The following is a 27,918-nucleotide window of genomic DNA, read 5'->3' as shown; positions in this document are numbered from 1 at the left end:
TACTGAATGATTCCATTTATATCACCTTCTTGAAATGAAAAAAATTACAGAGATGGAGAGCAAATCAGTGGTCGCCAGGGGTTAGGGAGAGTGGAGGGGTAGAGGAAATCGGGGAGTGACTACAAAGAGTGAGTGAGATCTTCATGGTAGCAGAATAATTCTGTATCCTGATTGCAGTGGTGGTTATGCAACTCTACAGGTGATAAAATAGCATCCAGCTATACATATACCTTGTACCAATGCCAGTGTCCCAGTTTTGATACTGTACTATAATTGTGTAAGAAGTCATTAGGGGAAACTGGGTGAAGAGCACACGAGACCTCTCTTGTATTATCTTTGCAACTTCCTGTGAATCTATAATTATTTCAAAACAAAACACAGTGCACAGTCACACAAAGCTGTTGGGAGCATGGTGGTCTTTGTTTTGATGGAGGAGTTGCCATCATACTAATGCAAACAACCTCTGTGAAGCAGCCAGGGCTTCCACTTAAGAGCTTCTCCACTCTTGGAACTCTCTTCACTCATTAGCCACCCTCCTTCCTGCATTCCTGGCACGTGGCTTCAGCAACCCTGGACTTTCCTCACCTTGCTGGCTCCTTCCCCTGCTCCTTGGCTGTGTTCTGGGGTAACTTTCACTTCCATTTGTCCCCTCCCACACTTCCCTCCCACCTCTACCTGCCAATCATATGCCATCTCGCCACCCTAACCCCAGGGCAACCAAACAGAGATAGCCATTCTCTTTCCCAAGGAATGGGCATGTGACTCAAGTTGGGCCAATCAGAGTCCTTGCAGGGGATTGCTATGTGACCAGTGCTGTTATGGGCTCAAAGTGAGGCTTTCTCATTGCACACCTCCAGAGGGCACCACTCACAATGCATTCTACCTAACAACATTTGGCTCAGAGGAAATCTAAGCCTGAGTCCCAGAGGAAGAAACTATGGGAAGGAAAGCCTCACCAAAATGTCAAGTCTACACCAGGCAAGGCAAGAAGGGCTTCTGTGGGTGCAGACAAGCCAGGAAGGAGAGGGGCATAGGCAAGCAGGTGGGCACTGCCTCCCAGACTACCCACATTCCGTCCCAGGAAACCTAGTACTCTCAGGTGGGCTGGCAACCTGGCCACATGGCTACTGCCAGCCAAGGAACACCCTAGTGCCTCCGACAGTCTCCAGGGCAGAACCAGCTTGCTCCAGGGGTGGTGTCCCAGCCCCACACTCTCACGGAAGTCTTTGTGAGCTCACCTGTCACTCAGCTGCTGTGCAGAATGGGGGATCAGTGGAGGTGGGCAGAGTCTTAGAGCACCGGTGCTTGGGGTAGATGGGCAGGCTTCTCTTTACTAGGAGGAGGCCAAGGCTGAAGGCGCTGGAATAAGTGTCTCCTGGGAGGTCAGAGTTCCTGGGGGTGGGGGAGGCCAGTGGAGGCTGACTCCTGGGCCAGACCAATCTCTTCTGGTGAAGGGGAGGTCGGGTGGGAGGTGGGGAGCTGAGCCCAAGTCCCAGCCCACCGTCCTGCCCTCAGGGGCTCTATGCCATGCTTAGTGCCCCAGAGCCTCTATGAGGACTGAAGCCTGGTTGGCTCAGCCTAAAGACTCTGAGGCAAGTCAAGTCTGTTTTTCCTCTAGCCCCCAGCACAGACCGACACAGCCGTGTTCCCCCTCTCTCTCTTTCTCTCTCTCTCTCCTCCAAGGCACGTCTCTGGTGGAGTGCTGTCTCTGCCTCACCTGGTCACCTCATCCTGCTGGCCCCAAGGCCCTGCTTTCCCCTGCCCTGTTCCTGGCTCCCAGACCCCGGCCACCCCAGGCAACCAGGCCCAGCCAAGGTCAGGCTGTTTTGGAAAAGTGCTGGGAGGTGGCAGAATGTGCGGTCTGTGAGTTCCCTCCAAACTGGCGCCCTGATCCCTGGACAAACAGCGGCCGTGTTTGCCTGTCCACAAGAGCCTGTGTTCTCCTTCCAGGCCAGGAGATCCCGGGGGCAGGCGGCCGTGTGAGGGACAGGCCGGCAGGCGGGCAGACACTGACCCGCCAGGCCCATGGGGGAGAGGTAAAGACAGACTGAGTGATGACAGGCGAGTCACCCGCCCGGCTGGGCCCTCCCACTCAGCAGCAGGGCGGTCAGACGGAGTGCAGCCCAAGGACCACGCTTCCTTCACCTCTGCTGCCACACAGAACATTCCGCCGGGAGAGATGGAATTTACACTCTGAAAAACTGCTACCTTCCGCTGGCGCGTTTCCCGGTGGAAGCCGGGGGCATTCACTGCCGCCTCTTACTGACCCCGGAGGCCTCTGAGGGAGCCCCGCAGAGTGGGCGTGTGCTGAGTGGGGCAGGTGGCCCTGATTCTGGAGCAGGGACTCCCCTTCGCTCCCATGTGGCCGTGGGAAAGTCCCTACCATTCTGAGACTCTGCTCTAGCTTATGGGAAACAGGAGCACCCTGGCTCTCCTCCTCCCAGGGTGGAGGTTAGGACTCAGGGAGAGCAGACCTGGGCGAGCTGGGGTGGGGGAGGTGAAGCAGAAAGCTGGCCCAGGGCAAAGGACGGGGTGGTCAGAGCTTGCTGAGCATCCTGCCCTGGTGGCGTTGGTAGGAAGACGGTGATTCTCCTCTGGGTGGCCAGGCTCTGTGACCCAGGTAGGGAGAGGCCCTGTATCCTGGGGTGTGGCTGGGCCTGGGGGCTCTGGTGAGGTTGGGTCTGACTGAATCGAAAAGAAACACTGCAGCCACAAAAGGCCTTTCTCATGGGGGCATCCCCTGCCAGGCTGTGGGGAGGGGACCAAGCCAGGCAGACACTCAGACCAGCCTTGGCACGTGAGGCCTTGCCCTTTCTGACATCAGGCCCTCCCTGACTCCTTCTGCCACTCAGGAGGCCATGGCTCTGCCTCTCATCGCCCTCCCTCCCCATCCGCAGCCCCTCAGTCCTGGGAACCACCCTGGACATTCCTTGTCTCTGCACTGGACATCATGCCCTTTGCTAGCCTCACCTCCGGGCTCTGTGATAGTCAGGCTGTGGAGCAGCTTTTCACAGTGTAATAATCTGTGAAGAGGACACGGTTTCGGTCATCAAATGGGCTTAGGAGCCCTGTGACCTGTGTCCACTCTACATTGTGAGGCCCCTTAGCATGCCCAGCCTCAGGCACAGGGTCCTGAGAAGTCCTGCCATGCAGGCGTCTGCCTAGCTCTGTCTAACACCTTCCTCAAATGTATCTGACCAGAGAATCCCACTGCTCCTGCAACACTCATGCAACAGGCTTGAGAAGCACCTCCAGGGCACCAGTCTGGGAAGTCAGGAGAACTACCTTCTGCTCCCCAATTTCCCCCAGGGCCATGGACATCAGCGTCCTCCCTCAAGTAAACAGGATGGACTCTGAGGACAGGCCCTCAGCACTCTTAAGTTGCCATGTCCAGCACTGAGACACCTCGCTCAGCAAGTCACAGCCACACTCAGCCAGGGGAGCCGCCTCCCAGGCGCCCAATCCCCCAACAGGGCTCTGGGGCTCGTGGCTGTCCAGCTCCATCTTCCCCTCTCCAGGGAAAGGCATGGACTTCTCTGCGCCTACCCACAAGGAATGGGGAGCTGGCCTCCCAGGACACACACGTGGGGAAGAACTTCCTGCCTGATAGCTGGGATCCAGCATTGCTGAAGGGCGTGTGGGTGGCCAGGAGGACCCCTTCGGGGAGGCTGAGAAGGCAGAGATGAGAGAGCCAAACGAGGGTGAGTCCCCACGGTTTATTATGGAAGCCTATAAAAGAGCCACATTGACTATTTCCAAAATCACAAAATGCACAACATTCATTTTTTTAATATGCAACATGGAATATTATATACAGATTAAAACCACATGACAGCAAAAACACTCACACGGCACCAGTTTCATATCAAAACAAAACACACAAGTGCTTTTTCAATATTAAAACAACTGTGATAAAAACATATTAATATTTTGAACCATGTTTACAATAGAGAAAAAAATTCATATTTTACTAAATAACAAATATTTAACAGCAAAAACTTTATACTAAATATCTATTTTGAATTATAACAAAAATAGTACTTATAATAGTTTATAAAGACAGACACAAAATTATAACATTTATGAAAAAAAAAAGTTTTGTGTATAAAATAATATTATAGCGACCTGGGCAGGGTCAGGATGGTGCCCAGAACACAAACGCCAGCGCCCAACATCGAAAGTGCTTCATTCTGCAAGCCCATGGCAGGAAGAGTTTTGTGGGGTTTTGTCTTTTTAATGTCAAGTTACAATAGTTAGGAATGGTAAGTGAGAAAACGCCACCCATCTAATGTTACCTCTATAAAACCTACACACAAACATAGACACGGATGGACGTCTAGAGGAGAGGTGACAAACTTCGACACTGGAACCCTCCTTCAGCCAGCCAAGAGCGTTCTCCAGTTCTCTTCTTGTTGCCTTTGAGACCCAGCGGGGCAAATGATCCTTCCTTCCTCCCTCACAGGGATCCCCCTCAGCTTTTCTCTGCTCCTCCCAGGCTGGTCACCCCAACCGAAGGCGTCTGAGGCCTCCCAGAGCACCCCCACCAGGGCCGGGCGATGGGCTCCCTGTCGGAGCGGCACTTACTGCATTCCCGGATATTCAGTCAAAAACAGTTGGTTCGGGGCAGGCTGGGGTCAGTTCCACGGAGAACGAACTTTCCAGACACTGGGCTTTTTTGTGGGTAACAAATTCTGGTGGACCATGCAGCTATTTTGCAAGCTTTGATGAGTCTTTACACATTTTTGCCTGTTTTTCAGAATGTGGGGGGGGGGATTGAGAGATTTTACTAATTTTTTTTAAATGTCTATTTTGGCCAATAATGTCTGTTCTGTACTTTTTTCGATAGTGAAAAGGTAGGAACCAAATGAAACCCTTGAGAACGGGGAGTTACAGAACAGTCCGTCACAGAGGAGCCCACTCCGGTAACGCCGCCCCGAGGTGGGGGTGAGCGAGGCTGAGGCTGAACACTGCTGGAGGGGCCACTGAGCTGCTCCGAGTGGTCACTGCTTGGAGAGGGCACTAAGGGGATTGCTGTCCTGCATTCTTCTGTGTAGTTTTGATTTTCTTGTAAAAAGGATTCACTGCCTTTATAACATCAAAAGCCAACAGAGAAACACAGAAAGCAAAGAAAACTCTGAAAACAGACAAAATCACATACAGACTCACCAAGGCCCCCAACCATCCCTGGGAGGCATCCCAAACTGCCAACACTCAAAATGCAGGGGAGGGGTGGCAGGAGCTACTCCTCTTTCCTCGTCATCCCCTGACCGCCGTTTTCAACCAAATCACTTCTGACAAATAGCACGTGCACTCGTCCTGCCTCTCGCTGCAGCCCACCCACCCGGTGCCACCTCCAGACCCAGCCCAGGGCCAAGGCTGTTCCGAGGAGGGCTGCCTTCTATGCTCACCTCCCTTGCTTTCATCTTGTCCCCACACCCCTGAGCTGGGCTAAGCAGACAGTGGCATAGAGGTGGGAAGGGACTTCAAGGACACCTTTCCAAGGGCAAAGGGCAAAGGGTGAGGGTCAAGGAAGGGACGACGGAGGCCTTTGCTCCCCGTCAGAAGAAAGAACCCGTATCCTTCCCCATACTCACTAGCCGGAGTGGGGGCACCAGGGTGAAAGTGGCCTAAGAGGAGATGGCGGCAGCCTTCAAGTCCCCACGTGATCCCGGTCTTGGACAGAACAGGGAGGGAGACCGTGGGCCATTTCGCCATCTCCACCAGGGGACAAAGGCCGAGGCGCAAGATTTCCCCCTGGGAGTGAGGGTCTGAGGTTGAACCCACAGAAGGTCTGGAGCCTGGGGGAGCCATCAACCCTGGGGGTTGGGGGAGGGAGGTGTGCTGCGTCACTCACAGAAGTCCTGCTGGGGACATCTGTGGGCAGAGGCTAGGGGACGGAGGAGATGCTTGTTCCAGCCCCCAGTAACACCAAGATTAGGTTACATCAGTGAATAAATACGGGGGGAGGAGCAGGAGGCAGCCCGAGAGCCAAGGGCCTTAGGCGTGTGTGTAACAGGGGAGCAGGGTGGGCTCAAGGCTGCCTGGCGGGAAGGAGGGGATGTCAGTGCGGGAGCCCAGGGCCACCAGGGAAGATGCTGGGAGGACAGGGCCTGGGGCTCCTTTGCCCCAAGGTCAGAGGAGAGAAAAAGTAGCAGCAATAGGTAATTTCAAATGTCCAAACTGGTAAAGGGGCCAGGCCCCTTCAGGCTGGTGGCAGCCCCTGCCCTCACCAAGGGTGACTCTCTTTTATTACTCAGGATGCTGTTCCTCGGAGGCCACACTCCGGGAAGGAGCACTCCAGAGGCACGAGGGGGAGGGGCAATGAAGAGGGCACCAAAGGTGGCACCTGCTTTCCTCCTTCCCCCATGTCAACCACCTGACCTCAAACTGGAAGCGTCCAAAAGGAACGGGAGGGGAGGGACCAGTTTGGAACATCACAAGCAGACACTGCAGCACAAGCTGACTGACATTTAACACTGTAACAGGCATGCAGACCCCCCGCCGCGCCCTTTCCCAGGAGCTAAGCTGGTGGAAACTGGAGAGAGATGGGAGAGAAGCAAGAGCCAGGAGGAAGGCCCCCATCCCCCAAAGGATGGGGCCCTTTTGGCTTTGGGTAGGGTTTGCCAGGAAGGGGGGACAGGGGAGGGTGAGGTCTGGGGGGCTGCTCCCTCTTCCCCCGGTTCCAGCCCCCTCTACACACAGGTTTCTACCCTTCCATCGCCTCCCACCCCCATGGCCTGGCCAGGCTGAGGTGGGGGTGTGGGTCAGGCGCCATCAGACAGTTGCGCTCAGCATGGCCTCGGTCTCTGGCAGGATCTTGTTCTGGTTGGAGTCCAGGCCAAAGAACTTGACGCTGAGGCCATCCACGGGGTGCAGGACAGGGACCAAGGTGATGCGAGGGAAGGTCCGTGTGGCCAGCTCAAAGCGGCTCGTGCTGGCCAGCTCCACCGCCAGAACCTTCAGGAACAGCTTGGCCAGGTGCTTGCCCAGGCAGGTCCGGACGCCGCCACCAAAGGGGAGGTAATGGAAGCGGCCGTCCTTGTCTTCGCTCCGCGCCTGACTGAAGCGGTCGGGGTCAAACACGTTCACGTCTTTGAACACGGGCGCCGTGTCATGGGTATCCCGGATGCTGTACATGACACTCCATCCTTTGGGGATCTGGAAACCCTGGAGGCAAGATGGGGGCAGGGGTGGGGTGGAGTGGTGAGAGCCAGAAGGGGTCTGAAAGGGCCCAGGACTTCCTGCCTGCCAGTCCCCAAATGGTCCTGGAGACAGCCCACTGTGGTCCCCCAGGTCTGGCCAGCCTCCTGCCTCAGCATGTTGGTCCAGTCTCTTATTTATAGACGTCCACATGCAACTTCACATATGACACCCAGGTTGGCTTCACCCGACCCAGCATTCGGGGCAGGGTCTCTCCCATCAGACTGAAAGCTCCCTAAAAGCAAGGACTGTCTCCCCATCAGACTGAGGTACCCCAAGAGGGAGGCTGGTCTTTCCCATCAGCCAGTGCCCTGCTCCTGAAGGAGTGCTCCCATGGAACCCCCGAGCCCCAGCCCCACGGGGCCCAGCCTCACGTCAAGCTCGAAGGTCTGCAGCACAGTGCGGTAGCCGCCAGAAATGGGTGTGAAAAGGCGCATGACCTCCTTGATGACGCAGTCCAGGTAGTGCAGTCCGCTGAGCGTGTCGAGGCACAGCGTGCCCTCACAGAGGCAGCCGCCACTGTGCAGGATGCCCTGGGCCCGCAGCTCCTCCCGCAGCTTCTCTAGCACGGCCGGGTGCTTCAGCAGCTGCATGATGAGCGAGGTGCTGGCGCTGGCAGTGGTGGCATAGGCCGCGAAGATCAGCTCCAGGGTCCCGTCCTGCAGTGGCAGAGAGGAGAGGCACCGTTGGCGATCTGGGTTCAGGAAGGGCAGCCTGGGGGGCAGCCCCCCTCTGCCAGTGTCCCCCGTGCCCCAAGGTCATCTAGCTGGGTCCTGCCAGCTTCCTCTGAGCTTCACATTGCAGGGGCATTCAGGACACAATGGACACAGGTCAGAAGGCCAGTGCCCTGGCTAGGCAGGAGATATAACTGCCGCAACCCAGGACCAAGGCACTAGCCTGGAAATGCCTCGGGGTGGGGCCACTGCTCACTCACTGTGGATTCTGGGCAATGAGGCCCAGCAGGCCCAATCAGTGCTTTGAGCTCACAGAAGAAAAAGAAAAAATCTCAAGGAGCCAGGCACCATGCGGCTGAGTGAGGGGGTGCAGGGTCTAACCCTGGGCCTGCTGCCTCGCAGCCTCAGCTCCTTCCTCCATGCCCAGAAGGATAGCTGGTAGGTGGTCAGGAGAGCTGAGGAGGTTGGGGAGGAAGCCTGGGGCCACATCCATGAGAACCTGGGATGGGACTACAGTGAGCAGGCTGAGGGAAGGTGGCCCCAAGAGGGCTTAGAGACCCCTCCAGGGTTCTCTGGGGAGCAAGACACCTGGGCCATGATGCCACATGGAAACGCCCTAGCAGGTCACCTCGTTCCAAGCCCTGCATCTTACAAAGGTGGACCCTGGGCCCAGAGACGGGAGCGAAGGGACCTGGGTCCCTTACTTGCCATGGCACCACCTACGAGTCAAAACCTTTCTGTAAAAGTCACAGGCGCCCTCCTGGCTCAGCAGGAAAAAAGCTGGAGCTGGAACAAGAAGCAAAGACGGGGCACGGAGGAGTCTGTTAGTCTCTATGGGCACCTGGCAGGCGTGTGGGTGGCAGAGTCTAGACGAGGATGAACTAACGAGTCCCACCTCAGGGGAACCATCCACTCCCAAAAAGGGCGGGCAGAAAGTCTTTGTGGAGCCCAGTGTGGGCAGTCTCTGTGCCACAGACCAGCTGGGCTCAGCTGGTGCCAGGCAGGCTGGGAGAGGGCATCAAGTGAAAAGGCTGGTGGGTGGGATGGGCCCCGAGTTAGGCCAGATCCCCCAGCTCTTCCCCGAGGTCTGAGGCTGCCCTTGGCAAGTGACTTCCCCTTCTGGGCCTGGGTTTCCCTACATGACGTCCAGGGCTATTGGGACAATGAAATGCACTGAAATAGTGAATATCGGGGGAGGGAGCGGCGAGGGGTCGATCAACGCTGCCGACATCGAGTCTGTACAGAGGTTTCCAAGGGCCAATTTTTGACATCTTTTTCAAAATGGTAGGAGGGACTGTGGGCAGGATGGAGAGCACCAGGACTGAGTGCACAGTGAGCAGTGGGGAGAGGGGCGGCCCCACCCATCGTGGGCACTTCTCACCCTCTGCATCAGACTGTGTGCACAGCAGGCAGGGACACAGTCTCCCTTCTGGTCAAGCCCCTAGCCCAGTGCAGTGACGGCCACTGCGGCTGCTCAGAAACAGTCCCTGTGGAACCTCACAGGAACCAGGCAGAAATGGCGGGCCGTTCCTGCCCCAGGGCAGCCCGAGGATGGAGCCCGGGGCGCTCCTGCTGCCCACCTTCAGCTCCTGCATGGTCATCTCCTTCCCGTGCTCCTTGCTGCTCTCGATGAGGATGTCCAGTGCGTCCAAGTAGTCTTTGCCCTGGGTGCACTGCAGCTTCTCCCGGATTGCCTTTTCCAGGCCCTTCTGTAGGATCTGCCGTGCCTGAATGCCCTGAGGGGAGAAGGGGTCCATCCGGTTACCCACCCTGGGAGGGCAGGGCCACCGAGGGCCTCCTCCTAAGGCGGGGCAGGGTAGGGGACCCCTCTGAGAACTTCCCACCTAAGCCACAGAGAGCCCTGGGTGAAGACAGTGTGTGTGACTGGTGTCCATCTTGGTCAGCCACCCCTCCCTCAGGGTGGGCTCATGGATGCCCATCTCCTGTCCTCCCGGGCCCCAGGTGCTCACCCGCCGGTAGCCGCTAAAGGGCAGGTCAACAGGCAGGGAGAAGACGTTCTCCACAAACTGCTGGTAGACCTCAAAGAGGTGCCCCAGGTCCTCTTCGGGGATGCTGAAGCCCAGCAGCACGCGGATGGCCATGCGGAAGGTGAGCTTCTGCGCCTCCTGGTACACGTTGATGGCCTCCGGGTGGCTGCTCCAGGCACGCAGTGTGTCCTGGATCACCAGCTGGATCTTGGGCAGATAGCTCTCCAGGGCTTCGTGGCTGAAGATCTTGGAGAAGACCTGGAGGACAGAGAGGTGGGGCGAGCTGGTCAGATGGGCTGGGGCCTGCCCATGCAGCTCCCACGAGGCCTGGCTGAAGCACGGGTCCCATGACTGCGGTTGGGGAAAACGCCAGTCCTCACCCCGCCCGAGCTCTCCTCTTCCGACACAGTCGCCTTCCTGGTCCTCTACTCTGAACCCCCTCCTCCTGCCTGAGTCGTGGTCGGGGGGAGGGAGGGAGGGAAACGACAGGATTAAAACAGTTCCTAAGTATTTTTATTCAAAGTCGGGACCTTCACATCACTCACAGGGTGACCCGAGCTGTCATTCTTTCTTGACCCCCCAGAGAAGCATGTTCCCCTATCAATGACAAAGCCCTGGGGACTGGGCAGTGGGCGATGTGGCCGTACCAACCATGGGGGGCAACACAGGAGGAGTCCGGGCTGGGCTGGAGCGGGTGCCACTCCACCGCAGGGGTCCATTCCAGAATTACCAGGCCACAGGGCACAAGTGCCCAGGAGGAGCGGAACACAGGTAAGCAGACTAAACAAGAAGAGTAGAAAGTAGTATGGGGCTCTTCTACTCCACTGATAGGAGAACAAGAGAGTCTGAAGCCAGACTGCAAGCAGAACTTCCGGAGACCCAAAATTGCTCTCACTCCCTGGGAAACGCCTATTGCATGGAGATCCTAGGGAGTCTGTTAACAGCCGGGCCGTCAAAACATCTTCAGTGAGGCTGAGTCTGGACGCAGGGGGATGGGGGCAAGGCTTACCACCCCAAAAGATCACAAAGCCAAACAGAAGCCCTTTTAATTCCCAGCATCTTCCACGTCCCATTTTAAGTAGCCAATGAGTCCCTGTTTCTACCTCTCCTGCTTTCTGTCCTCCTGATTCCCAGCCACCACCTCCTGCCCCCTCCTCACCCCGATGCCTCTGCACACAGTTTCCATGCTGCTGCCCATGGTTATAAGAGAGGGGAGGATGTTAGTTTATTTACTGACGGGCTGTGGGTCTCACTCTGTAACCAACAACCTCCATCCCCCCACCCCAGAGTCTGGAGCAGAAGGGGGTGCACCCCCCACAGTGCCACTGGAAAGGTCGTTGGGGAAGGCAGAGAGGGGAGGGGCAGCAGAGAGGAAGGAGACAAATATTCCTCTGCCCCCCCCCCCCGACCCTGCCCCATGCAAACCACACACACGCGCCCGCCCTCCCCCCTGCCCCCCCAAACACAACCACCGCACAAACTGTAAATGTGAGAATTTCCCCTGCCGTCAGCTCGGGGAGGAAAAGGTAACATTTTCCTGGCCTGGGCCCTGCATGGCTAATGGGAGGGCTGGTTTGCAGAAATAACAGTGCTGGCCCTTCAGTGGCCCAGCCAGGCGTTCACAATAGCACTTTCATTCCGAAATTCCCGGTGGGCAGAGGGAGGGAGGGAAGGAGGCCGGCGAGGGGCAGAAAAGCCAGCAGTGTTTGGGGCTGCTCCTGCTACTAAGGGGCAGACTGGAAGGTAGAAGGACGACAGGAGGTGACCCAGGGCAGCTCAGGCCTGGACAGGTCACTCACACCTGCTTCTGTTGCAGGGGTCCCAGGAATTTCCAGGGGGGGATTCAGCTGCCACCTCCCTTCAAAGGGTGCGGGATAAAGGCAGCACTTTCTGTGTCAGCCCCCCGCCCTGGTGTCCTTAGGACCCCAGGTTCAGCTCTTGGTCAAAGAGTCTTATGGGGTGCGGGTGGGGGTGGGGCCCTGTCCCCAGAGGAGGATGCCAGCCAACTAAGGGCCTTTACAAAACAGCAAAGAGTTCATGAGGGGAGCAGAAAGTGGTGCGTGGGAGCTGGGCAGGCTCATCGGGGAGGCAGAAGATAACTCTGTGGCTACAGGGCCTCAGTGGGGAGGCTGGAGGTGATGGCAGGCTGGGACAGGGAGGTGACGCCTGGCCCAGAGCCAGCCTGCCCAGGGCAGACTGAGGGGTCTGTCATGAAGGGGATGGGAGCAGGGGCTGCCAGCAAATGGGAGACCTGGTCCCAAAGGTGGGCATGGGAGGGGGAATAGGGCAGAGGCCACGTCGACCAGGACCAGCCCAAGTCAAAGCCAGCTAGGCTCTAAGAGTCAGGCTGGGCACCCAGAGATCTGAGGCTTAACCTCGGATCATCCACCAACTTACTGTGCGATCATGGCCAAGTCACCCCCAGCCTCAGTTTCCCCATCCGTAAAATGGTGACGTTGAACCAAGTGACCTCTGTGGTTCCTTTCAACATAATGCCAATATCCACATGTCCCTAAAGTGGATGCTGTCCCCTCAAAGAAGCCTAGAATCTGGTGCTGCACGAGTCACCTGCTAAGTGCCTGCAGGCTTCCCTCACACACCCCACACGGCTACAGTGGTTCAGGAAGGGCTAACCCAGGGTGACCAAAGGAGGAGCTCTGAGGGCCCCCACTGCACCCTGAGGAGTGTCCAAACAGGACCCGCTGACAAGCCCTGCCCTGCCCCAAAGGTTACATTCCCTGCGCCCTCTAGCGATGGCTGGCTGAATCGCTCCTTCTCAAGCCTTGGGGGCCAAGGAAGGGTAGGGAGGATCCAGGGGGACCTGGAACTGAGCAGAGGGACTCCAGGGGTAGGGGGCCCACACCTCACCTCTAGATGGAAAGGGGACCTGAGCAAGGTCAGGGGGCTGGAATGGCCCCAGGAAGCCCACCGCCACCCTGCACCTGCCGGCCACCTGGGGTGGGGATTCCAAAAAGAGAATGGCAGCCAGGACCAGGGCCCTGATCTTGACCCAGCCTCTGAGTCGCCAGGGCAGCCAGCAGGTCTCTGCCCTCTCTGAGGCTCGGCTTCCCCACTGGTTTCATGAGGGGTCTTTCTGGATGTTCTGGGGTCCCTTTCTACCTGGCTGTCCCATGATTCTCCTCAGAGCCCCCCTGAGGTGGGGAAACTGAGAAGCCAGGCAAAGGCAGACTACAGGCACACCAGGCCCAAAGGGCTTTGCTCAGAGGTCACCCAGTCCATGCCCCTGCCACCGGCCCAGCTGTCCCGCAGGCATCGGGGCCTCCCAGGCCCCGGGAAAACTCCAGGGCCTCCTCCCTGGGTCAGTGCCCAGGGTTAACAACGCGGGCACTTCCCGAAGCCTGGGCAGCCCAGAAGCCACCGCCCACCACAAAGGTCCGGAGGAGGCGGAGGTGCCAGCCAGGGCAGTGCGAGGCCTGGGCCATGTCCGGGGCGGGCGGGGTCAGGACGGGGGCAAGAGGAAGGTGCCCTGCGGAGCGGAGTGGCTCGGTGTGAAGAAGGGAAGGATCCGGCCCCCAGCGCCTGCCGACTGCCCCGACCACGGTTGTAAGAGGAGCCAGGGTTGCAGTGTTTCCCTCTGGGGCTTCCCTAGGAATTCCCAACAGGGAGCCAAGAATGCTGGACAAAGGTCGTCCGGGAACCAGCTCCAGCACAGCCCTGCAGAGGGAGCAGCAGGTACGACTTCCACCAGGGTTGGCCCCGGGAGAGCAGGGCCGCCAGAGGCCTCCCCAGCACAGACACGGGCAGGATGGGCTCCCGCCTCAAGGGATGTGCTTAGAAACCCTCCTCACACCCCGACTGGTTTCCCCCAAAACCAAGAGGCTCAGGAGCCCACATCCCTGGTTCTCTCTCTCCCGGAATGGGAGCCAATTCCCTAGGAGGGTCTGGGGGGACCACCAGGAGACTTACCAAGGCTCAAATTCCCTATAATTGTTTCTACAAATGCATCTCCATCCCCCCAGGCTCCCCTCCCCGCTGCCCCCTGCCTCTCACCCAGTGTCCCTGGGAGAGGATTCACCCACTGGACCCCCAAGGCCCTGGGTGCTGACCTGCTCAGCCAGATAACCTCCCCCTTCTCAGCTGCCGGCTGTGGATGGATAGACAGATGGACCGGCAGCCTTGGTATCTGGAAGAGCCAGAGAGGGAACCCACCCCCCAGGTCAGTGACTCAGACTGGGAGGAATGGAAGCGGCTGCCCGGGAGGGTAGGAAGGAGGGTAGGAGGGTGGGAGCCTGGGCAGGCCACCCCGCCAAACCACCGGAGCCGCGGCCTGCGGAGTGGAAAGAATAACAGAGGGCCAGCAGCCGCCGAGGGAGCTGTCCGCACAGCACAGGGGTGACGCCAAGGTGTGTACCTTATACTCCAGGAAGGGGGAGGACAAGAGAGGACGTCATCTTCCCAGCTGCCTGGCATCCCCACTGGGCCTGGACTTCACCCTGGCTGCCTCCTGAGCCCGTCCACACTCAGCCCCTCTGGTTGGGAGGGCCCATCCCGGAGCCCCCAGCCTGTGCATGCCCCTTCTGAGTTCCAGCATCTGTGGGAACAGAGTACCTGTCCCCCATTGGACTGCAGCTCTAACCATCGCCCCTGACTCTTCCCCACACACAACAAAAGCATGTGGTGGGGGAGGGGAGGGCAGCACTTAGCAGATACCTGCTGAGCCACAGAATCTGGAAAGGTTTGCCCAGACCCTCTTACCCCTCTTCCAGCCATAGCGAACCCCACTTCAGAAAGCTGAGACCCAAAGGAGAAAGGGCCCTCCTAAGGTCACAGTCCAGGGCATGACTAGTCACACCCACCTGGGTTCCTGAACCCCTACCTCCCACCAATCCAAACCCCCGCCAGCCCCCCTCCACCACTCCTGGGGGGCTCTGAATTTATCTAAGAGCCCTGAAGGGGACCCTCCTCTAGGGCCCAAGTTTATTTTAAGGGTAAGGCCAGCTGTTCTGGCCACTCTAGTTTGCTCTCAGCACTTAGCCCCTGCCCTTCAGCCTGGGAAAACTGGAACAGGTACAACCACCAAACTGGGGGCTCAGGGCCAGAGCAGACCCCAGCCCAACCCCGCTGCCAAGGCCACAATTGTCTCCCAAGCCGGGGAGAGTGAGCAAACGCATCAGCATCACAGCCTTGGAACCCTCCCTGCCCTGGGAGAAGGACACAGAAAGGAGGGAAATGGGAGCGGGTGGCCCCAGGCCCAGCCAGCCCACCCGCCCACTCTGCTGCCTGGCACAAGAGCATGCAGAGGGAGGCGCCCACTCCCAGGCGCCCTGGCGGCTGGCTGTGGGCTTCCTCCCCCACTGACCTTCAGAGGGTTCCGCTCCTGCCACCCGCCCGCCCCCTTAGCAGCCTCTGCGCCCACCAGCTTGTGCTACAGTAACTTTTGGGTGAAGGACTTCAGAACAAAGCTCTGTGCCTATGCCAGAGGGCTGGGGCAGAACTCCCAGTAGGAGGGCTGCCTGGCTGTGCCACCCGCCTTCCCATCCAATGCAGGTGCCAACTTCTGCCCTGCGCTGAGCTCGGTGGACATGACTTTGCAGCAAGAGGCTATGCACTGGTCCAAAGGCCACCTAGAGCCAGTCTGGGCTGGCCTCCCCCAGGACCCCACGACCACAGGCCCTCCTGCCTCTGACCTCCTGCTGAGGCACCTCCTGGCCTCTCCATGCCAACACAAACGCCAGGATGCACGGGGTTCCTGAGAGGGGTCTGGGGATCCTGAGCCTGAGCTCCACCTCCACCCAGGATGGGCCCAAAGGCCAGGCGAGTGGGGAATAGGAGGGTGGGCAGGCAGGGCATCTTAATCCCTGCCTCCAAAGCCTGGGGGCCACTCCCCCACCTCAGCCCCCCACACAGAAGGCCCTGTAGCCAGGGGTCTGGGGAGGAGGGGCAAGAAGGCCATGCCTGAAGTCTCCCCAGCCCAGGGCTCCAAGGCTAAGTGCATTCTCTGGGATGCTTGCCAAGTTCCCTGACAGAATCTCAGGGCCACTGTCTGAGGTGCCCTGAAGCTGCTGGGCCTTTGGTGAAAAGAGGTCCAGCCACGGGTGTGAAGAAAAAGAGGAAATGCCTGATCCCGTGTCTGGGGCTGGGCACTGGAGGCTTCCAGAACTACTCCCCACTCCTCTGCATCTCTGACGACCCTCCCTGCAAGCTTTCCTACCAGACTCCATCCATTCAGACACCCTTCTAGGGCAATACCCCGGCCTCTCTGCCCACCAAGAGGGATGGAGACCCTCCCCCATGAATGAGGGACACCCCAGGCCTCAGGTGGGGGAGGGTAACAAAGGAGGAGAAACAGTCTGAGGTGGTGGCTATAGGGACACAAGGCTGTCTTCAAGAGAGGACTCTGTTAGGTGGGGCAAGACTTTGTGGACTTTCTCCCTGGCAACCCCACCCCTCTTGGCCCTAGACCACCAGGGCAGCCGGGGCAAACACCTGGAGTGCAGTGATGGCTGCGAGGAGCCCCTTCCCAGCACATCTGGTCAGACCTCCCAGAGAAGGGGTGGGCCACCAGCCCCAGTGGAAAGAGTGACGCTCTAGTTCCCTACCAGCCGGGCCCCAACACACCTGGGCCCCACTTCCCATGAGTCCATCCTAACCAGGTGGGGGCCTCGTCCAGCAGCCGCCTCTCCAGCCAGGTCCCTGACTGTAGCGTGGGCTGAATAAGGCAGTGTGAGTGGTGCATGGCAGCCCCCACCCTGGCCAGACTGGGTCCAGCAGGCTGGCCAGTCTCTCCAGGACCAACATGTGCCCCTGATTACTCTCATCCCTCCAGCTAGACTCCACTTCCTGAGGCAAGGACCAAGTTTCTGCTTCTACATTTGTACCTAACTCAAGACCTTCTATTTAACTCAGTAAACCTAAGTTTATGGAACATCAAATAAAGAGATTGGGGGGAAGGACCCTTCTGTCCATCTATTTACCACTGGACCCATATACATGCCACATAGCAAGCACACAACCAGTATACACACAGAGGGACCCTGCATCGGGTTCCCAGCCTTGGCCAGGATGAACTGCTTTCTAGCTGCTCCCCACCCCCAAGGAGCTGGAGGGCAATGGTGCCAAGAGGGAGACCATAGATGCGTCACCTGTGGGTCCTCAGTTTCTGCCCCCACCCCCCCATCCCTGTCCTTCCTCTCCCTTCCTTCCTGTGCATTCCTCTAAGAGCAGTCCTCTGTGCCATATCCTTCTTCTTCTCCTCCCCTACTCCCAAATGGACAATTGCCAAAACCCTTGGGCTTTCCAGGCAGACCTCCCCACCTGGAGGCTGGAGGCCAGGAGGCCAAGTGAGGCAGAGGGTGGGTGGAACCACAAGGCAACAGCCCCAACCAAAAGCCCTCTGCACTCTGGTCTCCACCAAGCCTTCTTCCTCCCAGCGCCCCCTCCCCATCCCCACCCGACCCCCCAGCCTGGGACAACTCCCCCTCTGTGAGAAGGGGACAATAACTGCTTGTCAAAGCCTCTGTAAAGAGAAAACGAGGAGGCAGTCATATTCTTTGGAGCTGGGTTTCTGAGTCTCAGGATCTGCCTTCACTCTTTGGAATGGGCTTCTGGCGGAGTCGCTAAGAAAAAAAGCCGTGTCCCACACATTTGAAAAGCCCCCATTCCTGAGCCTACAGCCCGCTCCCAGCCACTCCCCAGAACCCCCCCCTCATCTGCTCCTGCGGCAGGGGCGCGGGAGCTGCTTCCTGCTCTGGTGAGGCAGATGGGGGAGACGGCTCTAGGGGCCCCTTTCCAGTCCCTGAAATACACGCTTTCTTGGGGGGAGGGGGTTAGTCTCTGGGTTTTCCTCCTTTTGTCTGCTACGGAGAACTCCTCTTCGCAGTCAGTTCAGAAGATATCAAATACTGTAAGATAAATTCCTGCGTTCACCAAGACCACCTCACACACAGATTTCCGGTGGAGGGGGCTGCCCACCACTGCCCCCTCCCTTTCCCCGGACTCTGCCACTCCCCCAGGAGATCAGAGGCTGCCTCTCTCCTTCCTTCTAGGTTTCAAACCTGGGTGAGTCCTCTGACCCAATGGAAAAAAGGGAGGGAGGGGACGTCGTGCAGCACCTCCTCTGGCCCCTGTAAGCCTGCAGTCCGGCGCCCCGCCCGCCGGCGGCTCAGCTTTCGGGTTACTGCAGTTCAAACAGCACGTGCCGCCCGCGCTCGGAGCAGCGGCGGCGGCGGCGCAGCCCGGGGAGGGGGCGGGGAGGCTCGCTCCGTGCGCGCTGGCTCGCCTCCTCCGCGCCTCTTCCAGGCGCTCGGGAAATCCACAGGATAAACACCCACTTTCTCTTCCTCTTTATGGGAGGGGGTAGGTGCGCTTTGATCTCCCGCCGCGCCTATGCTGCTCTCCCACCCCTCGTCCTTCCCACCATCCAGATCCGTGCGCACAGTGGCCCAAATTTCACCTCACCCCTCCCAGGAAAGGCCCTGCAACCGCCGCCCACAAGGTGCTCCCTGCCCCCCCGCCCCACGCGCCTGCCCAAGTCGCCATTAAAGCAACCTGTGGCAGGAAGGCTAGGTTTGCTTTTAGAATGATCCATCTCCAGTTCTCGGAATTCCGGGGGGAAACATAGCGAAAATGGGAGCGCCGGCCACTGTCCGCCCTCTTCTTTTTCTAGTTTCATGGAGCACGGCGAGGACAGGTGTTGGACGCCCCAGTCCCCACACGTTTAAGCTCTATCCAAACCATCCCCGACAGCCACCTTTTGGGCCTGCTAGTGCGCAAGGCTCAGTGGGCCAGCAAGAGGGCAGACTCGGAGGAGGCCTGTGCAGGCCCTGGATCTGGGATCGCTGCCGTCTAGGCAGCGAACTGCGGGGATCCTCCAGCATGCTGTGCAAGGGGGGTCGCAGATTCGGGTGGGGACGTCCCCAGGGCTCCGCGAACTCCACGGAAGAAGAGGGTCAGAGCACTGTTTCGGGGCTCTTGGCCCAGAGGTCCTACCTTGCGTTTGTTGCGGTGGATATCGCCGATGGAGTTGGCCACCGTGTTCGGGCCCAGCAGCATGCGCGTGCTGCGCGGCCACTCGGTGCTCACGAGGTGGTGTTCACCCATAAGAATCTTGCGTACGTTCTCCGCGCCCGTCACGCGGATCAGTGGCCTCCCCAGCAAGTGCGTCTTGAACACGTTGCCATACTTCTCCCTCCGCGACGACTGGAAGCCGGAGCCCTGCGGGAGCCACACGAGAGACCTCTCTCAGGGCACAAGTCTACAGACGGGACGTCCCGGAGGCCCAGCCCCGAGGGCCCATGGGGAGGGGCGGAGGACCCCTCCCGGGGCATCAGTCCCCTACCCTCCACCCCCGCCCGCACACACGCGCGCGCACACACAAACACGCACGTGGGTTTTATTTTTCATCGCATGCACAAGAGCTGAGAAGCAGGGCCTAGAGGATAATAAATAATACAAGGAGGCGGGAGGCCCAGGGGCACTCCGCGGGAGGCTGTTTTTTAGAAATGACTTGCGGGAGGGAAAAGGTATCCCGGACGGCGGGACCCGAAGCTAGATCCTCCGCCCCCTCCCTCGCCTCGCGCTCCGGAGCCTCTCGGAATAAATATTTCCAGGCTCCCGGCCACGGGCTGGCGAGACCCCGCGGGGTGGCCGCAGGCCAAAGATTATTTATAGCGGTGAGCGGTCCGTGCCCGGAGGCAGTCACTACAGTTGGGGGCTGGGGTTTCCATCCGTTCTCGGGTGTGGGCCGCGAAGGGACCCGGCGGCCCTCTGAGGGCTCCGCAGGGTAGGGGTACGGGCCGAGAGCCACGATTTTCCTAATGCAATCTGCCCTGGAAATAACTGGGAAGGACTTTTCGTCGCTGCCCTGGAGTTTGGAACAAGAGCGCGGAGGAAGGCGCTGCCCGCGGGGCGGGGCGGGGCCGGGCGGGGCGGCCGTCGCAGGTAACCGGATCCCCGGCGGCGGCGGCGGCGGCGCGAGCCGGGGATGGCTAGGCCCCGGCGCGGGCCCGGCGCTCCGAGGAGCTGGCTGAGCCGGCCCCGCGCGGGTACCGGAAACCGAGGGGACCTCCGAGGGGCGGGGGCAGGGGCGTCCCGCTCACCTTTGACGTAGGCGCTCGCCACCCCACCCCACTTTAACCCTTCTCCTGCCAGGGCGGCGCCGGGTGAGAAAGGGAGGGGCGCCACCTGTCCGGCCGTCCCGCCAGCCTGCCAACGCACGCGCGCTTGCGGGCTCCAGACCTACGGGGTCATGCACCCCCAAAGGGACAACTCGGCTTCCCTTTTTCCCGGGTTGGTCCCCCTCCTCACTTTCCTTTCTTCCACGGAAAAGTCTTCTCCCGCTAGAGGTGTACACACCCCAGCACTGCCGAAAAGTGACTCTGCAGAGCCCGGAGCCCTAATCACTTTTCCACATGCGCCTCCGGCCCCGGCGCGCGACAGGGAGCTAGCCCGGAGCGCCCGCGCCTCCAGGAGGGGGGCTGGGCCGCGGGGGACGCCGCCCCACTCCCAGGTTGGCGGGTCTGGTAGAGCTCCCCTCACCCTGCCGCCGTTCTAGACGGCGTCTACCCCTTTAAGAGAAATCTGGGCGAGGGTGGAGGTGCGACAAAAGGGGGGTGAGGAGCGAGTTCCCTCCCTCCGTCTGCTATACCCGTCTCCCTCACTCCGTCTGACTCTGCGTCTCTCCTCTCCTTCTTTTCCTCTGTTTTTCTTTTCTTTCGACACAAAAGTTGGGCTGTGAATTTTCCGAGGTCGCCGCCGCCTCTCTCTCGCCCCCCCACCCCCGCCTCTGATCTGCCTAACTATAATTAAAGTGCGTTTTTTGTGGCATTAATAAAGAGTTATTTGTCCGCCGTTTCCACGGTCTTCACAAAGAGGACTTTCATAGGGGCGGCCGCTCGGGCCGCGAGTCCAATTTATACAAAAATCTTGTATTTTTAGCCCTGGGCTCTGTTTAGATGGCGCACGGTGGAAACGGAGAGCCCTTGGAGGTCCCCCCGTAAAATCTGATAAATGACTCCGAAAAAATAAAGCTGAGATTCAGAGGGCTCCCATTAACCCCTTCAGCGCTCCTCTACTCGCATCCCCCATTTGCCTCCCACCTCGGAGTCCAGGGCCCCGGGGCAGAGGGATGCGGAGGTGGAGGCCTGCTCCCCCCGCCCCATCTTCTCTGCGGGCTGGACGTGGAGCCCCAGGGGCCCTTGTGGGATTCGGAGAAAAGGTCAGGGGGACCTTGGAGGTGATAGAGAAAGGTCAGGAAAAGGGGTGGGGGGGGGCGGTGACAGACAGCGGATTCCGAAGATTGGCTCTAACAAGGCAGGACCGATGCCCGTGTGAGTTTTTTCTTCCTAAATTCTCAGCCAAAAGCCTAGACCACCGCTACAGTTAACCCTTTAAGTGTAGGGGTAAGAGAGGGGCTCTGGGGATTTCTTTACGGAGGGGAGGGGCTAGTCCCATTGGTTGAAGTGAACCCCACCCCGTTGCACGAACAACCCCAGAAAGAGATGGGCTGCCTCCAGGACTTGGGAAGACCACAGGGCAGGGGGATCTCGCGTCCCCCTCGCCGCCCCCGCTTCGCTGTCATTTGGCGCGAGGCAGGTCCGGGCGGGGAGTTTGTGTGCGCGCGCGGATTGCACGCGTCTGTGAATTTCAAGCCAAGCTTTCGCACTTCTAAATCCACAGGTCTCTGCGTTCACTTCCCGCCTCACCTCTCCGGTGCCGGGGTTATCTGTTTCAGGACAACCATCCTTCCCCTAATTTCCATCAGCATCCTCTGGACAAACACGCGTGCACACGCCCGCATAACACACCTCCCGCGGTTAACCCAGCGGCACCCCCCCCCAAAAGAAAAATCTTGGTGTGTATCAAATTGCAAAAGCGACTGTCTAGCACTTAGCGAGGTTAATTCCAGGTTAATCTCCCCATTATCACTAGCAGTGTGGGGGTTGTACGCGGCTAACAACAAACACACACGCACTCTATGGATCTCACACACACCAATCCCAAGTTTCTCTCCCCTGCTACACTGTCCCCACCCAACAAGTCAATAGACCCTTTTCCCCGAAAGCCGAGAACTCTCGGGTTTCAGGCTTCTCATTTTCCCTTGGTTGCCTCCTTGCTTCCCCACCACAAAACACACACATTTTCCCGGACCAGGGCCGTTGTACCTGGCGCAGCCAACGAGGCGTCGGGAACACAGCCCGGGTCTTAAAGGGGCAATTCTGGCTGCCACTGGCCCCCTCCTCCTCTCCCTGACTCAGTTTTCGGGTCCCTGTGACACTGCCAAAGCCCCGAAAGCCGACGGCGACTGGGGCCTGGAGCGCGAAGGGGAGGCGAAAGCGGCTCACGACCGGACGCCCCCTCGGACTCGCGCCGCGCGGGGAGCCCCGAGGACGCTCTACGCACCCCTGCTGTGTCGCCCGAGACTGGGGAAAGTCGGTCTTGAGAGGTCGGGGGACCTCTCTTATCAGCCCCCTGAACGTGCACACCAGGTGCCAGCGGGCTCCGAACCACGCCGCAGGCGGGCAGGGGAAGCCCGGGCGGCGCAGGCAGAGAGGAGGGAAGGGGCGGGGCGGGGACCGGTGCCTTCAGGCTCCCGGCGCCCCCTGGCCGGCCCGCGGCTCCATCGGCCCGCGCTCGCCGCTAGCGGACCCCGGAGAGCAGCGACGCGAGCGCGCCCTTACCTGTAGCAGCCAGTGGCCGGTCTCTCCGATGAGCGGGAAGCCCATGGAGCCCTTAGGGATGGGCAGCTTGCAGCTCTTGTCGCGGGTGGCAGCCCAGCGCAGCTGCCATAGCTGCTGCGACACGGCCAGCAGCAGCGTCACCGACACCAGGCACGCGGCGAGGGTGGCCAGCGCCGACACCAGCTCCAAGCCCTCAAAGAGCATGTTGGCGGCCGCTCGGGGGATTGGCTGTGCCGGCCGCGGCGGGGGAGGGGAGGGCCAGAGAAGGGCCGGAGCGGCGGGGGAGGGGAGGCTGCGGCCGGGGGTCCCGGCACCTCCAGCCGAGACAGAAATGGAGGAAGGGGCCGAGGGAAGGGGAGTGGAGGCTGCGAGGGGAGCGGAGAGAGGGAGGAAAAAAAAAATGCCTAAAAGAAGAGAGAGAGGAGACACGAGGCGACTCGGAATGTAACTTTGTTTGTTTGTTTGTTTGTTTGTTCCCTTATAGCGGGCTTAGGGGCTGCTCGAGGGCTGGCGAGAGGAAGCCGTGAATCAAGCTGGTGGGTTCGCTCTCCCCGCAACCATCACACTCGGAAAACTTTGGAAAACTTTGTCCAGCGGGAGCCTCTCTCGTAAGCCCCTTCCCCTGCTCGAAAAAAAAGAAGGGGGACAGAGAGCTAGCGGAGAGAAAGGGCGGTCGATTTGTCAAAAGTTTGCCCCTTAAATTGGTAGGTGAAAAACAAAAAAGAAAAAATCCTGAATCCAAAGATTCCAACGAACCCAGAAACTTTGGGGGCGACGGGGAAGGCTCCCCGGCCGGCCAAGGCGAGTGCAGAGGCCCGAGCCCGGCGTCCCCGGGCTGCCCCGGGAGGGCGGCGCGCCCGAGCCCCGAGCCGCCGCTGCACCCCCGAGGCGGCGCGGCGGGCGAGGCGGCGCGGCAGGCGCGGCGGCGGGCGCGCGGGTGCGGAGCCGGCGGAGCGCGGCCGGGACGGGACGCGGCCGGCGACAGAGCCCCGGGCGGGCGCTGGGGCGGCGGCGGCGGCGGCTGCGGCGGCGGGCGGGAGGGGTGAGGCGGGGTGGAGTTGGGGGAGGAGGTGAAAACCCGAGCTGGGCTATTGTATCAATTAAGAAAAGGCAGTCCGTCCCGGGACGCAGTCTCTCGGCTCTGGAGTTGCTGCTGGGGGAAGAAAAGGGGGAAAAAGAAAGGAAGGCAAAAGGGATGGAAGAGGGGGGAAAGAAGGAGGCAGGATTTCAGGGCTGGTGGTATTAAAAGCTTCTCTCAATGTGAATTTGTTGGAAAGCGAGGCGATGCGTGTGTTTATATAGAGGCGGGAGGCTGCGCCGTGGGCGCTCCGCCAGGCCCCCCCACCCCCCGCCCCCCCGCGCATACAAAGCCGGAGGCGTGGTGAGGGGCCGGCGGCCGGAGCGTGTGAGCGCCCGCCGGCCTCCCGCCCCGCCCCGGCCGCCCGCCGCCCGCCGCCCGCGCGGGACCCACTTGTAGCCGCCGCAGGATCAAACTCAGTTCACCTCTCGCCTCCTCTTCCTTCTCGCCGGCGTCTCGCTGAGCCCGGCACCTACAGACGGACGAGATGAGACACACACACACACACACACACGCACGCACACACATACGGTGCGCTCTCGCACGGTGCCCGCTTGGCTGCTAGGCTACTTCCCTCCCTCTTTTCCTCCCTCCCGGGTCCCGGCCCCCTCCTCCCGCCCCAGGCAGTCCCGCGTGGGCCGTCGCCCCAGCGGCTGAGGTCTTGGCCGGACTGCCCTTCTATTGAGGGGTGCCAAAAGCCCCTGAACCTGTGCTTAGGGTCCTGAGCTCTTATCCCGCGGAATCTCGCCGGCTCCTGTCTCCTGGGACCCCTCAACCCTCCCATTTGCCACTCCCAATTCCCCCTGGCTGGGATCCCCCATCCCCGATCCGTACATCCCTAAACCTTGGATGCAAGGTCTCTCCTCCTCTCTAAATGTCTCTTACCCCACAAGACCCCGATGTTCCCCTCTCCCCTTCCGCGTCCCCGACCAATGACCCTGCAGCCCCTCCTCTCGGACACCTCGAGACCCCCTAACTTTGTAGTCCCCTCCTCCCCCTGCAGCGTCCGAGGAACCCCGATGCTGGTCCCGGTGAGTGTCCCGCGCCGAGGACAAACGCGGCGGCCCTGGCACCCGAAGGCGGGAGGAGTCGGGTACAAACGTTCATTGATACAAATGAGTAAATAAACATGCCCGGTGAGCGCGGCCACCTTCCCCCAGCCGGCCGCAGAGGGCCGGCGCGCGTGCCTGTGCGAGGTGTGCGTGTGGCCCGGGGCCGCACCTGTGTGTGCGCGCGTGTGTCCCTGGGTCGGCCCGACGTCTGTGGAGCTGTGTGATGTGTCTGCGGGTTTGTGTGTTCTCTCTGGAGCTGTATGTGTGTCTGTGCATGGTGCATCCGTCTGTCATCTGGCCTTTCCTCCTGCGTGTCTGTGATACATGGAGCTGTGCATGCCAACCCCGACATCGTCTCGCCAGTGCCTGGCTCTCCCTCTCCCGTGCGTCCTGTTCCCCCAGCCCCCTGTCTCTGTCGTTCACTCTCGCACTCCCGGAGCAGAAGACTTGACATCCCACCTTCAGTTTAGGATAGTGCGCGTGTAAACGAAACTAGACTCCCCTTTTAACACCTCCCCTGCACCCAATGTGAGTTCTATTTTAGAGTTCACTAGAAGAAAATGTGTGTGAGCGTCTAAGGTGCGAGCATATGTGCTGTCCCTCCCTGTGTGAGCGCTTCCGAGGTTGCTGTGGCGGGCGGAGATTTAAAAGCTGGTCTCTTGCTACTAGCGCTGGGTCATCCCTATTCTCACTCTCTGCCCTGGAACCCCACCTAGTGGACAGTTGTAGTACTACGGATTCAGGGGGAAGCAATTCCGACTCCCCCGTCCCTCAATCTCCCTTCACAGAGCGGGATCAGCCCCTCTTGTAGATTCCCCAAGGGCTCTACTCCAGCCCCAGGGCCCTCAGATTTCCCCTCCAGGCGGCTTGGGGCCCAGACATTCACAAAGTCCCTGTCAGGACCACTATGACCCCAGAAATAGACAGCTGGAGCACATCCTCGCAACAAGGACATTTCACGGGACAGTCAACTCTGGACTGGGTACCCAGGAGTGGTGAGGCCAGCGCCACTTAGCTCTCCATCTGGGGTGAAGCTGAACGAGAATGGGGCTGGGGGAGACTGTCGAGGCTCTGCTGTTTTGAAGAGCCCAAAGAATCTAGCCTGACCCCCAGACACAGCATGGGTCCCAGGGTGGTGAAAAGGGCAAGATGACCCCGGGGAACCGACCCGTGGAGACATCCATTTCTGAAAGGATGGCCACACAGCCTTATAGAGATGCAAATAGATGCACAGGCAGATACTGAGCACACACACATGCACAGGCAGGCACACACACCTAGAGAATCATTGTCAACAAATTCACACAACACCCGCCTCCCAGTCACCAACCTCCAGAGTCCCCAGGAGGAGTCTGCCCTGCGGGATCACAGCCCCAGAACTCTGGGAACTCATTAACTTCCCCTCCCCTGCCCTACTTCCCCAGGACAGATTTTGGGCACTTTCATCCTCTCCTCCTGCCCAGGTGTAGAGTGGGAGTTGGGAGGGGCACGGGGGAGTCATTCTGAGTCCTTATTGCCCAGCCACCAACCGGGGGCTCAGGGATGTCCACAGGGAGAGCATGGCCCCACACAATAGTTGCTGGGTTTCCTAATTGGAACCATCTCTCTGCTCCAATCCCAAAGAGTTCTTAGGGAAAACGAGAAGGAAAGCCATAGTGTTTATAATATAATTCTCTAAGTCTTGCCTGAGAATCTGGGGCGAGGAGGCACGCCGGGGCTGTGGAGCAGCTCGTTAAGAGGGGCCCTAGACAGAGAAGGGTCAGCAACCATCTTTACCAGTCAGGTTCCATCAGAAGCCATTCCTTCATCCACCTCAGATGGACTTCTGACCCTGGCCCCAGTCGGAGCCCTGACCCAGACCTCAGTCTGACCCATAACCCTGACCTGAGACAGACCCCTGAACCTAATCCCAGACTGACCCTTAATCCTCGTCACAGATTGACCCTACCCCTGACCCCAGACTGGACCCCAGTCCCATCAAGCATCATGCAACCCCACCTTTGGCCAGAGGAGTGTGGCTGGCCCCTTGGGGGGTGGCCCAAAGGTGGGCACAGCTGGCCCCGTGAGGTTCTGGGAGCAGGAGTGGGCCACAGGAGGGAATTCCTCATTCTGGCCTGAGAATGATCGGCCATTCCCCAGTGAGCTTCCCTCTCCCTCCAGATGGCTGCAGCTGAATCACAAAACTCCCAGACACCCCCCACCCACAGCCCTTGTCCATGGGGTCCCAGGGCACACCCCAGGGCTTCCCATTGCCGGCAGTCCTCTAGAGCCTTGGCTCACAGCTTGCCTCCCATGTCCCCGTGGCTCTCCAGGCACCTTGAAATCAGTCAGAACAGACTGAGGGGTCAGTCGTGGGGATGCTGGTTCACGCAGAGTTCTGTCTGGATGAACTTGGGCAGAGGGGCTGGGGGACCATGGGGGGCGGGCTTCAGTACTCTCGGAATATGCAGACAATGGGCAAGGCACAGCCTCTGTGCCCTCTTCCCCGGGGCAGAGAAAACGTCCCTCACAGGGGCAATTCTACCTCAAGCCCTGCCCTGTCCCTCCCCAAGCCACAAAGCTCCCTCCCCGGGATGTCCCGGACTTTGGATGCCCAAAGGAATAAAGACATTGCACCTTCCAAACCCCTTGCATGTGTGTAGACCTGTGAAGGCAACACGTCTCTGCAGCTGCTGTTTCGTTTCATCCCCACACAGCCCCATGAGATAGCGCTATTTTTACACAGTAGATTTACAGGTTACTTTTTGTACTGATGAGAAAAGTGAAACCCAGAATCCCCCCTCCCCACCCCCATTGTTTTGTCCTACTCCCTGTCCCCCAAGCCAGCATGCTGCCCTGTGAGACTTGAGATCCTGTCCCACATGGCAGCTGCCCCTGCACTTAATGTCCGTGCTTCTGACCGTTAAAGCTGACCATAGAGGGAGCCGTCAATTTTACACCCAACTTTGCATTGTTTTGGCCCTGAATTTTTTAAAACTCATGCTTATTGACTTTCTTTTCCCTAAATCTACCTCTGCTTCCTCCAACTAGAGCCAAAGGGAAGGGAAAAAAAAAAGCCCAGGATAAAGGTGGTGGTGGCTGGTATCCAGAGAGCAGAGACCAGGAGGCAGTGGGCACGGGTAGGGCTGGTATTCGGGGGTCTCCAGCATGTGTGCAGGGTCTCCCTGGCATCCTGTCTGGACCCTGGTCACCTTGCCTGAGGCATAAAGCTCACACTCTCCCCTCGGGGTGTTCTCTCTGCTCTTAGCCCTGTCCTGTCTCACTGGCACAGAGGAGCAGCTCTCGGGT

General features: G+C 59.4%; 1 protein-coding gene and 1 long non-coding RNA gene across 3 annotated transcripts; one reads left to right on the top strand and one right to left on the bottom strand.

Annotated features, from left to right (window-relative positions):
- Positions 1 to 3,769: 3,769 nt before the first annotated feature.
- Positions 3,770 to 23,062, bottom strand: CYP26B1 (cytochrome P450 family 26 subfamily B member 1). 2 transcript variants are annotated; one of them, XM_014836650.3, is made up of 6 exons: positions 22,501 to 23,062; positions 18,812 to 19,036; positions 9,845 to 10,120; positions 9,455 to 9,610; positions 7,575 to 7,859; positions 3,770 to 7,167 (listed from the first exon to the last, which is right to left on the bottom strand). In XM_014836650.3, the coding sequence occupies exons 1-6, from the start codon at positions 22,702 to 22,704 to the stop codon at positions 6,775 to 6,777; spliced, it is 1,539 nt and encodes a 512-aa protein (XP_014692136.1). In that variant the 5' UTR covers positions 22,705 to 23,062; the 3' UTR covers positions 3,770 to 6,774. The 2 variants fall into 2 exon arrangements, with proteins under 2 accessions (XP_014692136.1, XP_070368083.1); XM_070511982.1 differs by lacking the exon at positions 22,501 to 23,062 and adding an exon at positions 19,208 to 19,860.
- LOC123286644 (uncharacterized) lies at positions 11,343 to 17,239 on the top strand. The gene is made up of 3 exons (XR_011504283.1): positions 11,343 to 13,555; positions 13,961 to 14,039; positions 14,247 to 17,239. It is a non-coding gene; the product is annotated as an uncharacterized lncRNA (long non-coding RNA).
- Positions 23,063 to 27,918: the final 4,856 nt, after the last annotated feature.

The sequence above is a fragment of the Equus asinus genome, chromosome 6 (genome assembly GCF_041296235.1).
Source record: "Equus asinus isolate D_3611 breed Donkey chromosome 6, EquAss-T2T_v2, whole genome shotgun sequence".
Classification (NCBI taxonomy): domain Eukaryota; kingdom Metazoa; phylum Chordata; class Mammalia; order Perissodactyla; family Equidae; genus Equus; species Equus asinus.
This window is presented reverse-complemented; position numbering and strand designations above follow the sequence as displayed.

Excerpts from the sequence above, each read along its gene's own strand:
- CYP26B1 (XM_014836650.3), bottom strand. The coding sequence starts at position 22,704 with ATGCTCTTTGAGGGCTTGGAGCTGGTGTCGGCGCTGGCCACCCTCGCC. Across the intron at positions 10,121-18,811 it reads TCCACCGCAACAAACGCAAG|GTCTTCTCCAAGATCTTCAG; the intron begins GTAGGACCTCTG and ends TCTGTCCTCCAG. Across the intron at positions 7,860-9,454 it reads TGACCATGCAGGAGCTGAAG|GACGGGACCCTGGAGCTGAT; the intron begins GTGGGCAGCAGG and ends CTGCCACTGCAG.